Source organism: Rattus norvegicus, chromosome 7 (genome assembly GCF_021556685.1).
Source record: "Rattus norvegicus strain SHRSP/BbbUtx chromosome 7, alternate assembly SHRSP_T2T, whole genome shotgun sequence".
Taxonomy (NCBI): Eukaryota; Metazoa; Chordata; class Mammalia; order Rodentia; family Muridae; genus Rattus; species Rattus norvegicus.
This window is the reverse complement of record NC_141540.1, coordinates 15,111,136-15,126,459: the sequence shown is the minus strand read 5'-3', so window position 1 is coordinate 15,126,459 and position 15,324 is coordinate 15,111,136. Positions and strand designations below refer to the sequence as shown.

Below are 15,324 nucleotides of genomic sequence, written 5' to 3'. Positions count from 1 at the left end.
TTCCTTTAGTGAGCCTGGAGAGGTTTTTGTTATGTATGTGTGGTGTGTAAGTGCTAGTCACGTGTCACAGGGCTCTCTCGGTGGTCAGAGGATAAACACAGGAGCGGGTTCTTTCTTCTTCAACTGGATTCTAGGGTTCAAACTCAGGGCAGTAGGCTTCTGCTGCTAGCAATTTTGCCTGTTCATTCATCTAGGTGGTTGTGAAGAATTAAAACAAAAAGCTCTGTGAGGTAGAAGTCACCTCTTGTACAAGTACCTGTGAGAGACATTAAGATTGTCCCCTGTTCAGAAACAGAGGTGTGCTGGGAGGAGAGGGAGAGAGAGCGGGCACAGTACGGGGACAGCCATCTCGTACACAGAACATTTCTTTCTGCACAGGAAGTATGTTCCCATGGCGACCTCAGCATCTATAAATCCACTTCCTCTCTAGATCCCTTCTTCCAGATATAGCCTATCATAGAATCCTAGGTTTCGTGCTTTTTTTTTTTTTTTTTTTTTTTTTTTTTGGTTCTTTTTTTCGGAGCTGGGGAACCGAACCCAGGGCCTTGCGCTTCCTAGGTAGGCGCTCTACCACTGAGCTAAATCCCCAACAGCGTGCTCTTTTGTGATGAGGTTTCCCACTAAGCATGGAGTCCTCAAGATCCCTCCACACAGGTGTCGGAGTCTCGCTCCTGTTTGTGACTGTGGAGGAAGGGCTGGACTGTGTCCATCATCCATATTCACAGCCCAGCTGACTCTCTGAACACACATACCCACACCTAGAGGGCCACGCTGCTGAGCCAGCCTGCCTTGCCTCCCGCCCCATGGCAACCACCACAGCTGCTTCGGATTCCAAGGGCCGGGGATGGCTAAGACGCCAGGACACTTCTGGGTATCCCTGGAAAAGCAGACCAATCACTCCTCCTGGGCGGGATGCTTGTGGCTCCCAAAGTCTTCCCTGGGAATGGCTATCTTGGATCTTTTCAGGGAGTGGCAGGGTTGGGTGACCTTCCCTGCTGGTCTGGGGGTGGGGTGACACGAGGGTGGAGGAATCTAAACATGGACGTTCCCTCAAGGTCACTAGCATCCATGTTGGTGGTCAGTAGGGGCTTGCAGGGTTGCAGAGTCGGAAGTTCTGAGACGCTCCCCTCAGCCTTCCCAAATCATCAAGAACAATTTCTTTTTACCAGCATCTGTTTATTTTGTGTGTCTCTGTGGAATCAAACCCTGCAGCATGACAGTGGTAGGCAGAGCTTCCTCTTCCTCCTTCTACTGTGCAGAGGCCATGGACTGAACTCTGTCTCACAGGGCCTTCCTGGAGTCCTGGTTTTAGGAGGTTAAAAACCTGAAACTTCTCTTCAGTGGACCTCCTCAGACCCAGACTCCCTGGCCATGCACTAAACTGTCCAGGAGAAGTTTGGTAAATGGGGAAGGGATCCTTACTCAGCATCATGTATATACAACTTAAAAAAAAAAATCCTTTGAGAGTCTATGTAGCCCGGGCTGTTCTGGATCTTCCCAGGTAGACCAGGTTGGCCTCAAACTCTCAGAGATCTGCCTGCCTCTGCCTTCCAAGCCTGGGATTAAAGGTGTGCACCATCACACCCGGCTAAACCAAATCTTAATAAAAAAAATTATAATTCACACACAAGCAGCAGGATTGGTAGCTCAGGCCAGTCAGGTCATGTTTCTGAGAAGTTAAGACAGAAGGGTCTCTGGGGTTGGGGATTTAGCTCAGTGGTAGAGCGCTTGCCTAGAAAGTGCAAGGCCCTGGCTTCGGTCCCCAGCTCCGAAAAAAAAGAAAAAGAAAAAAAAAAAAGTCAGAAGGGTCTCAGCCTTCAAGGTTCCTTCCTAGATCCCCAGTAACTGTGACAACCGGCTGTGGCTCAGGAGTTCTGAAGCCCTGGGTTCCATCCCCAGCAAGGCAAACAAACAAGAAGTAACAACCAACCCTAGGCTATTTCCTTTAGTGGAGACACTGGCCTTGTTTTCCCTTCAATAGAGGAATAAACTGAGGCTTGTCTCTACCTTCCTCGTATTGTTCCGAGAGTTTCCCTTGGCTCTGGCTCTGGGCCCTCACCCCAGCCTCCATCCCCTCCTACAGGGGGGTATCACTTTCCCTGGTAACAAGCGAGGTAGTGTAGTGTGCCTCTCAGACAAAGGCCAGGTGAGCTGTCCCTCCTCGCCTCAATCATTCATGAAGATAGCAGCTGGCGAGGCTGGGGTGGGCGCTGAGCAGGCTCAGACACAGTCAGGCCAACCATGTGGGAGAACTAAATAATACATCAGCCTGGGACATCTTCCCCAACAGGTGTTCTGCATAGGGACAGGGAGACTGTAAAACGGCTAGCCACTAAGCCATGGCTCCCCCAGAAGCCAGCCCCCTTGAGGAGGACACCTAAGTTGTTGGCCATCTGGGGTGGAAGCTTCCTAAGCCTGGCTTGTTTGCAGGACTAAAAGCCATTCACAACCTCGAGATTGGTTATCGTGACCAGTGGTGGCCTCCAGGTTGTGATCCCCAGAGCCCAGGAATGTGGCCCAGGACTGTGGAAGCAGCAAACAATGGTCTAGTTGGGCAGGAGAGGGACTGAGTCCTATTCTTTGTAGGTGCAGTTCAGGGTCCTGAAACTGAAATTATCCAGGCCAGACTTAGCAGAAGACAGTGTTAGGAGGAGGCAGTTGTGAAGACAGAAACACACACAGGACTCTGTCACAAGTTGTGGACACTTGGAGCTCCAGAGTGTGGGAGAGGCAGAAAAGGCCTTCCTGTGCAAAGCCTGGTTTCAGACTTCTGGGCTCCAGATGCAGGGCTCACATCTGTGGTGTTAGAGGCAGTCCAGTGGGGGTTGCATCATAACAGCAATACCAACCATTTATCCATTTAAAAAAAACAAAAAAACAAACAAACAAACAAAAAAACGCTCTGGGAGCATTGGGAAAGGAAGCCAGCGTCTCCTGCTGAGCCATGTCCCCAGCTGCCAACTGAAGCATTCTAGGCAGGGGTTCCACCCCGAGCCACACTCCTAACTCATTGGGGAATTCTAGGCAGAGATGCTACCCTTGAGCCACATCCCTAGGCCCTCACTGGGGCTTCTAGGCAGAGGTGTCTTTCTCCTGTCCCTGGTCTCTCTTCTAAGTTGCCTAACCTGGTCTTGAACTCACTCTGGCTAGGCCTAGGCCTGTCATTCCATCACTCAGGAGCTGAAACAGGACGATTGATCACTGAATGCTTCAGGTCAGTCTGAGAAGGAATTCTAGGACAATCTGGGTCACAGAGTTGAGAACTTCTCTCAAAACAAACAATCCAGGCTGGAGAGATGGCTCAGTGGTTAAGAGCACTGACTGCTCTTCCAGAGGTCCTGAGTTCAATTCCCAGCAGCCACATGGTGGCTCACAACCATCTGTAATGAGATCTGATATCCTCTTCTGGTGCGTCTGAAGACAGCGACAGTGTACTTATAATAAATAAATAAATAAAATAGATAAATAAATAAATAAATAAATAAATAAATAACAAAACCCCCAAACAATCCTAGCTGGGCACTGCGGCACCCACCTTTGATTCCAGCACTCAGGAGGCAGAGGCGGGTGGAGCTCTGTGAGGCCAGCCTCAAGGCTAGGTCCCTGCAGTAGGGGTTTGAGATGCTGAATTCCGGCCTGTTTCAGCAACCCTGAGGAAAGTTAAAGGGAGTCTGGAGTTCGAGAGGAACCTGCCCCAGAGGCCTGCGGTGCAAAGGTCCCAGGCAGGGTTAGAAAAGAGTCAGGTGGGTTAGAGAACGTTCCCCACTGAGTATTGGAACGTATTCTGAACAGAAAACAGATAAGGAGTTGAAGGTGAGCAAGACCGTTCAAGGGTTCTGAGAATCCAGGCGTGGTGGGGCAGGCCATTAACTCCGGAGGCAGATCTGTGTGTTTAAGGCGGGCATGGTCTACAAAGGAAGTCCAGTATACATGGCCAGGGCCACACGCAGAAACCCTGTTTCCATAAAAAAGGTTCGGGGGGGGGGGTCTCTGAAGTAGCTTTCAACAAACTCTGCTAATGCAGACAGACAGACCTGTGCTCGGAGATCAGCAGTCTCCCAACTTCACTGGCAGCCACCCATGCAGGTTGGCTTCTGAGGGTGGGGCCCCTGCTTGGCACCAGCTTCCCAGAGAACAAAAACTGGCAGCCAACCTTGTCCTTAATGGTCCAGCCAGGACCTGATAGGAGTCCCAGAGGGCTCAAATCCTACGCCTTGTTGTGGGTTTTTTTTTTCTAAATCCGCGGGACGGTCCTGATTAGGGATTCTGGGCCTTCAAGCTAGCTGCTCTGTCGGCTGGCTGGGGCCTGAAAGACCTAACTCCCAGCGCGGCCTCCGTGGAAATCGGCAGCCGCCCCTAATCCAGGCTGGAATCCTCTGGCACCAGGCCCGCGTTGGGGCTCCAAGGCTGTTGGGCCACTGGCCAGGTCTGCAAGGAAACCAGCATAGCTGCCAGCCTCTCTTCCCCCCCTCCCGCGCGCCCTGGACTACAGAAAAGGGAGGCCAGGCCGGGTGCTGGGCTCACCTCCCTTGCAAGGCGGAGGAGAAACTTTCCCCCCTCGCCTGGCCTTTTTTGTTTTTTAGCAGATAACCGGGCCGACAAGAATCCGAATGGTTTGCGCCTTTGAGATTCAAGCCCCACCAAAGGATCTCTGTTTTGTAGCATGCACTAGACTTTGGAGAACCTATCTCCATCTGCGACCACCAGGACTGGAAGGCAGAATCCTGGCTCCTGGGGTGAAGGTACAAGAGGGCGACTCCTGGGTTTATTTGTAGGGCATGCAACTGGACATTTTGTAGCCTCCGTTTCCCCAAGTGTAGGCAGAACCAGCCACAATGCGGCTCGTTTCCTTGGTTTCCCAATTTCTGCAACATAGGTGGAGCTTGGCTGCTATGGGTAGACAAAAGACGGAAAAGGATGATTCACAATCTAGTCGCGACTACGTCTGTGAAGCACGTGGCCTCCATCTCGCTGCGATCTAGTCCAGGAGAAACTCGGCTGAAAGTCCAAGTTTTGGCCACGTGACCGCAAGCAAGCTAGGGCAATACTGGGTTTTCTGCCCGGTTCTAAGATGGCGAAGCACCTGCTTTACCCTCATGTTGGAGGCCAACGGCTTCTATTGCCCGCTTGCAATATGGAGGTGGACTGCCGAAAGCACGCTTCTCTGAATCTGACCCGCCACGTACCCACTCTCAAGATGGCGTCCAACGGGTTGGATAAAGACTTGCTCATTGGCTCAGACGCTATCACGTGCCCCTACTCATTCACGCCCTCCCCCTCCCCCACAGGCCGTTTCCGTCTTCCGTCCTGACTGACGGCCGTACAGTCCAATAGCCGACTAGTGTCTGTCTGAGTTTCACCCTTGGAGTAACATTTTGACCAATAGAAGGCCTTGGCGGGGGCAGGCGGGGTTGACCACGCCCACAGACTGCGGCGGGAGCCAATGAGTATCGCGCGCGGGGGACGTGTGCGGGCGTCTCCGCCATCTTGTGAGTCTATAACTCGGAGCCGTTGGGTCGGTTTCTGCTATTCCTGCGCCTCCGCTCCGTCCCCTGCGGGTCTCCTCTGTGTGCCATGGACGGGTGAGTACTGCCGCACCCCTAGCCCGCCGCTCGCTTTCCGCTGTGCCCCAGCCATCGCTGGCGCCCGCGGGGGCTTTTTACCCCCGCCGACCCATCCAACCGCTGCGACGCGCGCGCGCGGCCTCAATCCGCGTGGCGCGCTCGGAACCCCTGATATCTGAGGCCCGCAAGGAAGCCGGCTGGTTTAGGTTGGCCGCACCCATACTTCGTCTCCCCTCAACCCTCTAGCCCAGCGCACTTCCGGTGCTCGCGCGGCTCATCCGGGGTAGCCCGGAGCCCCTTCCCCGCCCTCAGCGTGCACGCGCGCTTCCCCGGTGAGGCGCGTTCACTTGAGGCGGATTGGCCGCTGTGATCCTTCCCGCCTCCCGTACCCTAATTGGTGCCGGCTCGCCCAGTGCCCAAGAAATGTCCCTTCGCATTCCGCGTGCAACCCCGCGTGCGCGCGCACAGTAGGGCGCGCGTCCCGTAGCGCGTGCGTGCGTGGGCCTGTGCTGAACGCGCACGCCCTTCCCGCCTCGGGGGAGGTGTCCGGAGAAAGCCCCCAGAGCCCCCCGACGGAGAAGCTGTGGGATAGAGGGGTTCAGTTGGCTCTCCCGCGTGGGCGCCGGCCTGGCATCCATATCTCCTACATGCTTCCGGGAGATGCCTCTCTACTCGGCAACTTTTTGTAGTTTTCGGTTTGTTTTGGAGACAGGATCTCATTGTAGGCTGGCCTGAATCCACTTCTGTCTGCCTGCGTACTGGTGGGACTTAAAGGCCTGAGTCACCAGGCCCCGACGTTTTTCTTGAAACTTTTAGTTAAGGTTTTTGGATAAGGAATGGCCTTGAATTCTTGAATCTTCCACCCTAACCTCCCTAGTGTTTTGAGTCAGTCACCAGGCCTAGTAAGCTTTCCCTTTTTCTTTTTTAAGACTCAATTCTGAAAAGTAGCTTGGCCTATCTTCAAGCTCAGTACCAATGGCAGTCCCCCTGCCTCAGCCATCTGAGTGCTGAGATGACAGACTGGAGTCTCCAGTTGCTGCCTTTTAGCAACTTACTCAGGATCTTTGAGCGGGGTGTGGTGGTGCACACCTTTAATCCTGGCACAGACAGGCAGTGCTGTGCAGAGAAACATTGTCCCAGAAAGAATCTTTGAAAACAGTAAATCAGGCAGAGGGGTACACAACCCAGCCACCATTCGTGAAAGGATTCACTAGGCAGACAGACCTCTAAGAGTCACTTCATGGCCGGCTTGCTGCTCCTGTAAGCAGGCTAGGTGTTAAGGCAGTGTGCAGTCACGAGGGGCTTGGGTTGATCAGTAACCTGGGGTGTATCCGGGCAGCTCTGTTGGTTTGTAAATGGTAACAAGGCCACTTAGCCTGCCGTCAGCAGCCTGGCCCTGGAGCTCCCAGCCCCCATCAGGAAGCACTGTCTTTGGGTGCTCCTTACCTACATTTCAGGCTCCCAGCGTTGTAGGATACTCAGGAGTTGAGTATTATTGGCCCAGATCACTGGTATGCTTTGTAAAAACTGGACCTCTTAACGCATTGAAAGGCAGGGTCTGGGTCCTGTGTGAAAGGGGGGAGGGTCTCAAAGGACAATAATGGCCCTCTTTCAAGTTGAGACTCAGTGGGTGGCTCACTCCCCCTGCCTCTCCGAGCTGGACTGGCCTTGCAGTGCTCATGTCTCTCTTTCTCTCCACAGCATCGTCCCAGACATAGCAGTCGGTACAAAGGTAGGTGTCTCTAGCTTGGCATTGTACCCAGCCTCCCCTGTAGTCAGAGAAAGGCTTGCTTAGTGCAGTCCAGGGTCTACAAAGATGGTAGGCGGAAGACAGCACAGATCACACAGAACTTCCTGAGTCTTAAGTTTTAGGGGCCTAGGACCCATTTATTTGTGGGTCTGGTGGTTCTTTCTGCTGGCCTCTTTCTGACTGGTTTTGCCTTGTCCCGCCCTGTGGCCTTCATCTGAGCAGTGAATTCGGGACACATACTTTGGTGTTGCCTCTGGGTTTGGTTTGAAAGGCTGTGGCATGTAAGGTGAAAACTGAGTTGCCACCCATCTGGTGCTGTCTTCTTGTCTGTCGAGTCTTTGCTATTCAAGCAACTCTCAACCCTAGTCTCTTCAGCTCCTTGAATATCTGGGGAGACAGAATAGTCCTACCTCCAGTTCTACTGCTACTGTGGGTGGAGCCGAGAGCTAGACGGGTGCAGGTGTCCTGAGTCTTTTTTGACCAGCAGAGGTGTGTTTGTGTCGGGCTTGGTCTTGCTGTGTTAGGTGGGCTATTTAGACTTGTGTGCTAAGCTGTAGTAGGTGGCAAGTAGTTTGGAGTTTCTCCCCCTCAAAGGCGGCCTGTAGGTTAGGCCCTGAGGGCCACCTCAGCTGCTGCCAGCTGATTTGCTACCAGGCTGCTGTCTGGACTAGTCTCACTCTTTCCTGAGTGGACGCTGTCTCCACCTGCCTGCTGATCTTCCCTCAGATAAGTCTGTGTTCACCACTGAAGGGAGGGAGCCCCACTTAGGCCCAAGCCTGCAGGTGACAGGGTATGTCTGGGCAAAGCTGCTGCTGACCTGGACTGCCTGGTGGCTTCTTGTCTACACAGAACTCATTCCAGCTAGCCACTGAGGGCACACTGGGCAAGTTAGCGGGGAGCTCTGGGTGGATACATGGGCCGGGGCTACTTGCTCTGGGATGGCAAATAGATTGGGCCTATCTCCATGGGAGCATTTGGGAAAGCTGTGCTGACCGGGCCCCCCTGTGTTGTGGTATCACATGCTTTTGTCTGCCTAGCTGCTTGGGGCTGTTGGCCCAGGTGGCTGGAGTTTCCTCTAACTGTCGTGGGCTCCCAGGCCTCTATGGGGAGACTGTTAGGGCTCTGGCAGCCTGCCAGGATCAGAGCTACAGGAAGTACTGCTCCTGTTGCCCTGCCCAGACGGAAGCCACCTCCCACTGAGGTCAGCACAAGGGACCTCATGGGTAAATGGTGGACAGCAGGAAGTAACTTCTGTAGCTTAAGATATGGACATGAGATTCTGAGCATGTCAGGGTCTACCAGGCAGGGCAGGTTCAACCCCCCTTCAGCAGCCCTTGCTCCTGAGACACCCCCCCCTCCCCAAAACTGCTCAGGACTGGGTAGGGAGTTCCATGTTGGTGTAGGTCATGAGAGGCTTAGGTTTGGTTTCCCCTTTCCACCTAGGGTGAATAATGGGAGAGTAGGTGCTGGCTGTGTGGTCTCTAGACCTGTCAGTTCGTAGTGGGTGCCTGTTTCTTAAGTCATCAGGTATTGTGGGGGGGTTAAGGCCAGTGCCCTACAGTGTTGGATGGGCAGTGGGGCATGGGCTCTGTTGGGCTGATTAGTGGATGGGTCTGGTTTTGAGTCTGTGGGTGTTTCGCTCCCCGGTCTGGCTGCCCGGGAGTGGATAGCTAGAGAGCTGTCTCAGGAAGCCTCTGATCTAAGGCGTGCTCTGGGTGGCATGTCCTGCCTCTTTTCTTATCCTGATCCTAAGTCTCCTGTGTTTCCAGGGATTGGCTCAACAAAACGATTGGCTTAACAAAACAATTGAGTAAATTGCTTCAGGGGGGAGGGGTACTTACCATGGGGTCAGTTCCCCAGTGAGCTGCCTCTACCACTGGATGGTACTAGTCCCTTGTCCTTCTGGAGGATGACCAGGACACCAGGGCCGGGGCAACAGCAGGGCCTGCTTTGTTTCTTCGGAAGCTGGGAGCAGCTCTGCCAGGAAGGTGCCGCCAGGCCAGCAGCTGTGCACTCTGGACAGATAGCCCGCCAGGAAGGGCCTCCCACATGGCTGTTGGCACAGGGCCGTAGTGAAGTGACAGTGGCTGGTAGTGAACACTAAAGCCACAGGCTTGAGGCATTGTGCAGAGGGTGGGGGCTGTGGTTGGGAATGCAGGGAAGGAGTCAGCCTGGAGCTGATGTCCATGCTTTCTTCCCAGCGGGGATCCGACGAGCTCTTCTCCACGTGTGTCAGCAACGGCCCCTTCATCATGAGCAGCTCGGCCTCAGCAGGTGAGTGAGCGAGTGAGTGAGTGTGTGTTCTGGGTGCCACATCTACATGGCCTTTCCCAAGCAGGGGGTGCCTGTGCCTAGGGAGGGGCAGGGCGAGCTGGGTTGTGGAGTGGAGGACCTGGCTAGAGGCGGGGAAGAGGTTCACATGCAGCCTCCCGAATGCACACCTATCCCTTTTCAGCCAACGGAAATGATAGCAAGAAGTTCAAAGGTGATAACAGGAGCACAGGAGTTCCTTCCAGAGTCATCCATGTCCGAAAGCTACCTAGTGATGTCACTGAGGGCGAGGTCATCTCCCTGGGGCTGCCCTTTGGGAAAGTTACCAACCTCCTTATGCTGAAGGGGAAGAACCAGGCCTTCATTGAAATGAGCACAGAGGAGGCTGCCAACACTATGGTTAACTACTACACATCGGTGGCGCCAGTGCTTCGTGGACAGCCCATCTACATCCAGTTCTCCAACCACAAGGAGCTCAAAACCGACAGCTCGCCCAACCAGGCAGTATGTCTGCAGGGCAGGTGGGTGGGTGGGTGGCCAGCCGGGCTCCCTGCCTCAGCCCTGGCTCACAACTCATGGTTCCTCCACAGCGTGCCCAGGCAGCCCTGCAGGCTGTGAACTCCGTACAGTCAGGAAACCTGGCCTTGGCAGCCTCTGCTGCTGCCGTGGATGCAGGAATGGCAATGGCAGGCCAGAGCCCAGTGCTCAGGATCATTGTGGAGAACCTTTTCTACCCAGTGACACTGGACGTGCTGCACCAGGTGGGTTGGGTGCACGCCCCGCACCGGGTGGGTGGGTGGATCCCGCCTGCCCCAGCTAGAGCTCTCACATCCTCCCTTGCAGATCTTCTCGAAGTTTGGCACAGTCCTGAAGATCATCACGTTCACCAAGAACAACCAGTTCCAGGCGCTGCTGCAGTATGCTGACCCTGTGAGCGCCCAGCATGCCAAGCTGGTGAGTAGGACTTCTGTCGGGTGGGCAATGCTGTGACTGGCCCGCACTCACGCTTGTCTCCCTCCCCACAGTCCCTGGATGGCCAGAACATCTACAATGCCTGCTGCACGCTGCGCATCGACTTCTCCAAGCTCACCAGTCTCAACGTCAAATACAACAACGACAAGAGCCGAGACTACACACGCCCTGACCTGCCCTCTGGAGACAGCCAGCCATCACTGGATCAGACCATGGCAGCAGCCTTTGGTAAGATGCTGTACTGAGAAACACCAAATGAAGGGGTGGGACAGGCCACTAGCTGTCAGGGCACCCTGGCACTGCACAGCCCAGTCACTCAGCAGTCCTGCCCGTGCCCGGCCCAGCCGTGAGGTGAGGTGCAGTGATTAGTGTCTGTTTGTTTCTAGGTGCGCCCGGCATAATGTCAGCCTCTCCGTATGCAGGAGCCGGGTTCCCTCCCACCTTTGCCATCCCTCAGGCCGCAGGTATTCACGCTCATCCTGACCCCGGCGCCTGCATGCCCACACGACCCCACAACTGCCCATAGACTAGGATGCCAATGGCCCGAGTGTCAGGTCCCAGGCCCCCTTCTGGGGAGAGGGGAAGGGGCCTCCAGCGGCATCCACAGGCAGCTAGGGCAGGGTAGTCTCAGGCAGGGCTGGGCCAGGGGCCCTGTGCTGACCTCACCGACAAGCCTCTAATCATTCAGTCTTTGGTCTGGTTCCCTTCAAGCACCTCGGGCGAGGACAAGGACGCAGTGTCCCTAGTAGATTGAATTTAATGGCCTGGTAAGCAAGTGGCCTCCAGGGCTGAGGAGCATGGGCCTCTGCCTCCCTCCGCGTGCCGCCCGAGCATGCATGGAGGAATGAGTGGGCGCCGCATGCGTGCACAGCCAGGCATAGCTGTGGCAGGCCCTGCTTGCAGAGGGCCTGTGTCAACCAGAGCTTTTGTGCTGTTGGGCGCATGCAGTCTGATCACACCTGGACTGGCCATGGAGTCAGGCAGTGTGTGTGGCCTCTTGGGCAGGCCATAGCCAGGCAACACCTCGTGGCTGTATGTGTGAGACCTGGCCCCTCCTGGTGTAGCCATCCAGGCTCACAACTGTACTGCCTTCCTTTGCAGGCCTCTCTGTTCCTAATGTCCATGGAGCCCTGGCACCCCTGGCCATACCCTCTGCTGCTGCTGCTGCTGCTGCAGCCGGCCGCATTGCCATCCCAGGGCTGGCAGGCGCCGGGAATTCCGTCCTTTTGGTCAGCAACTTGAACCCTGAGGTATGTGGGCATTGCTGTGCTCTGCCTATACATGGAGTAGTGGTGGGGTGCTGGCTGACCACAAATTGGGATAGGGGAGCATACTGGATGGCAGGCAGGGTTTTTGGGTGTCCCAGGCACCACGGGTACGGTCGTGCCACCCCTTTGTCTGCTGCTGTTGGCCTCCGCTCCTTCCTAGTCGCTCTGAGGTTTTCTGTTTTCCTCTCAACTCCATTCGCACCCTGCCCCTCAGTGCTCAGAGCCGCAGTGTTTTCTTTGCATACAGACAAGTCGGAGTTAATTGGGACACAGCAAGGAGGCCTGGGAGTGCCAGTTGGAAGGGAGATGGTGGCCCAGGCTGGTGCTGGCCAGGCCGTCTCTGGCTGGAGCTCTATAGAGCCCAGGTGGCCCTTGAGGCTCAGCACTGCCTTTCCAGGAACAGGTCTGCACACGGTGCCTCAGGCTGCTCTCGGGCTCCTGTGGCTCCGTGCCAGCCCTGCTCATCCAGTTCACTCTAACTGTCCTGAGCTCTGTCCGCCACCTGGGAACTAACAGGTTCCACTCCTTGCCTCAGTCCTTAGTCTCAGCCGCAGTGCTGGCCCACAGTCCTCCGGCCTGCGTGCAGTGCTTCTCCTCGAATGTATGAACATGTGTGTCCGTTAGAGCGTGAAACAGAGAGTATGGGCATGTGCGTGTGGAACACTGCCTTGTTTTCCTATGTATTTACTGACCTGTGTTTTGCTACTTTTTTCTTTCCTCCCCTCCCCTCCCAATTTTTTTTCTTGCCTGATCCGGAATTTCTTTGCCAACTGACTGCACGGTTCTTCTGCTTCCTGTTGTTGCTTGAAACAAACAAAACATAAATCAATAAAAACAAAACTCCCCTCTCAAACCCGCTCTCCGGAAACCAACCTGCCCTTGAATATTAACATCCTGACAACTTCATCATCATGAACCTGCTCGCCTGCGGGGACTGTCTTCCTCGTGGACGATTGGCACTCGCCCCCTTGACCTCTCCCTCTCCCTGTCCCCTGCTGCCTTCCTCTGCTGTCTCTAAAGAGAGTCACACCCCAAAGCCTCTTTATTCTCTTCGGTATGTTATTCTCACTTTTATTACCTTGGTTTCGTTTAATTGGTTATTTTACACCCTGCTATGTACTATTGAGTTTGTGTTTGGCCTTCTGCCTCGGTCCGTGGTTTGCTTCCGGTTTGCGGATTGTACTGAGTAGACACGCATGGTTACCACCCTGCATGCTTCCAGAGCTAAGCGTGTCAGTAGCATGTGAACTTGGCTGTTCTGACAGCTGTCTGGAGTCTGAGACTGCCCGAGAGCAGTGTCTGTTAGCAGGCCTTGGGCTGTGAGACACAGGCTCCCGGTGCCCTTTAAAGAAACCTGGCCCACCGGGAGCTGGGGACAAGACGGGTGGGTGGTGGGTTGGTGGGCGGGAGAGGTTAGGAGACCAGGCAGCTTAGAGACTCACTTGGGTTTGTTTCCAAGGCGTCTACGGTGATGTGCAGCGGGTGAAGATCCTGTTCAACAAGAAGGAGAACGCACTTGTGCAGATGGCAGACGGCAGCCAGGCCCAGCTGGGTGAGAACCACCATAGGGCCCGGGCTGGGGCTGGGGCTGGGGCTGGGTGCCAGTGGACCGAGCATCCCACCCACTCACATGGCTCCCATCCTTTTTGTCCAGCCATGAGCCACCTGAACGGGCACAAGCTGCATGGGAAGTCAGTGCGCATCACCCTGTCAAAGCACCAGAGTGTGCAGCTGCCTCGTGAGGGACAGGAGGACCAGGGCCTGACCAAGGACTATGGCAGCTCACCGCTGCACCGCTTCAAGAAACCTGGCTCCAAGAACTTTCAGAACATCTTTCCTCCCTCAGCTACCCTGCACCTCTCCAACATCCCGTAAGTCAGCCAGAGGGTGGTTTATATATTGTTTGTGGGCCACAGAGGGCTCCTGATCTCCCCCATCCCCATGTGAGCCCCAGCCAGATGCCTCCTGTCTCTATAGGCCCTCTGTGTCAGAGGATGACCTCAAGAGCCTCTTCTCCAGCAATGGCGGTGTGGTCAAAGGCTTCAAGTTCTTCCAGTGAGTAAAGCCCTGCCTTTTCACCCTTCACCCTACCCAAACCTGCCCACGATCTGACTACCCCAACTCCACCCCTGCAGGAAGGACCGCAAGATGGCACTGATCCAGATGGGCTCTGTGGAGGAGGCAGTGCAGGCACTAATTGAGCTGCACAACCATGACCTGGGCGAGAACCACCACCTGCGAGTGTCCTTTTCCAAGTCCACCATCTAGGTGCCTGTGGGCCTGCGAAAGCTTCCGCCATTCCAGAAAAGCCACTTTAAAAAGCAGCTGAAGTGACCTTACAGACCAGAGATTTTATTTTTTTAAAGAGAGATCAGTTTACCTGTTTTTAAAAAAATTAAATCTAGCCCACTTTGCCGTGGCAGGAAATGGCTTGGGCCACAGAGGCCCAGTCCCAGCAACCATGCCTTGAGGGGCTTAGGCGTGAGGCCACAGCGGTGCCCCGAACACAGCCGCTTTCTGTGCCTTACAAAACCAGCGTGCCTCACGGCCGCACACCCACCCTCTAAGGCCACCAGTTGTCTCTAGACCTGCAGTGAGCCAGGCGGCCTATACTTAGGCTCCCCAATGCCGTGTAAGAGCTGGGGCCACTCCCCTACACCCTTATAATCAAGTGACATGATTCTCCCATGTCCCTGGCCAGCCCAGAGGGCCCAGGCCGTCCTCAGCTGCCGAGCCTTGTGTGACCTTTGTATTCTATTCCGTGGGGTCACAGACACCTGTGCCTAGCAATCTTTCCACTTGACCAAATACCCGAGTCTTTTCCATTTATATGCAAGAGATAGAGTTTTTAAGTAACTTTTTATAGCAGTGGTACAATTGTATGTGTGTACTCTAAGCTTCTCTGTCCCCTGCACTCCTTCCTTCCAGTGACCAACTTGCAGGTGGGCCCAGGCCAGGGCTGGAGAAGAAGCTCTGAGGCTTGTGGGTGTCCTACCTTCAAATTTTGGACCAAAGTTTTGTTCTCTGCCCGCCTCTGACTATGCCCAGTTGAGGGGCTGACCTCTAGGCCTTAATGTCCTTCCTGGACGCCCACCTCCATCCTAGCCTGTTTCTATGGGAGGGGTTCCCTGCACCTCAGTTCTGTGAAAGTCATGGAAGAGTGTAAATATTTATGATTTTATACCTGTGGGGCTGAGGCGGTGCAGCATTTTTTATGGTGACAGATGTATATTTTGGTAACGACTACAGGCTCAGTATTGTCCTGGGGCCAGCCCTGGCCACATCTACCCCAGCCCAGATGGTGTATTGGGGGGAGGGGGACTTTCCATTAAAGCAGTTTTATAACCTTTGCCTTCCCTGAGCCCTTCATTCTGAGCTGTAGGCCAGGCTGGGCCTGGAGTCAATAAACAACTGTGTCTTGCACTCTGCCTGTCATTGGGCAATAGGGCTGGTGGTGGACGGCTTTGCATACATGTGGTGCCATGTATGGTGGGGTGCA

The 15,324-nt window shown here is 54.7% G+C and overlaps 1 protein-coding gene across 4 annotated transcripts; it reads left to right on the top strand.

Annotated features, from left to right (window-relative positions):
- The first annotated feature begins 5,491 nt into the window (after nucleotides 1-5,491).
- Nucleotides 5,492-15,248, top strand: Ptbp1 (polypyrimidine tract binding protein 1). Of its 4 annotated transcripts, NM_001271057.1 has the most exons (14): nucleotides 5,511-5,582; nucleotides 7,266-7,296; nucleotides 9,516-9,588; nucleotides 9,770-10,089; nucleotides 10,176-10,346; nucleotides 10,429-10,539; nucleotides 10,611-10,785; nucleotides 10,944-11,021; nucleotides 11,659-11,807; nucleotides 12,846-12,879; nucleotides 13,285-13,377; nucleotides 13,480-13,696; nucleotides 13,803-13,880; nucleotides 13,961-15,248. In NM_001271057.1, the coding sequence occupies exons 1-14, from the start codon at nucleotides 5,575-5,577 to the stop codon at nucleotides 14,091-14,093; spliced, it is 1,671 nt and encodes a 556-aa protein (NP_001257986.1). In that variant the 5' UTR covers nucleotides 5,511-5,574; the 3' UTR covers nucleotides 14,094-15,248. The 4 variants fall into 4 exon arrangements, 2 of the variants coding, with proteins under 2 accessions (NP_001257986.1, NP_071961.2); XR_015623858.1 differs by lacking the exon at nucleotides 12,846-12,879 and having other exon boundaries at nucleotides 5,492-5,582; NM_022516.5 differs by lacking the exon at nucleotides 10,944-11,021.
- Nucleotides 15,249-15,324: the final 76 nt, after the last annotated feature.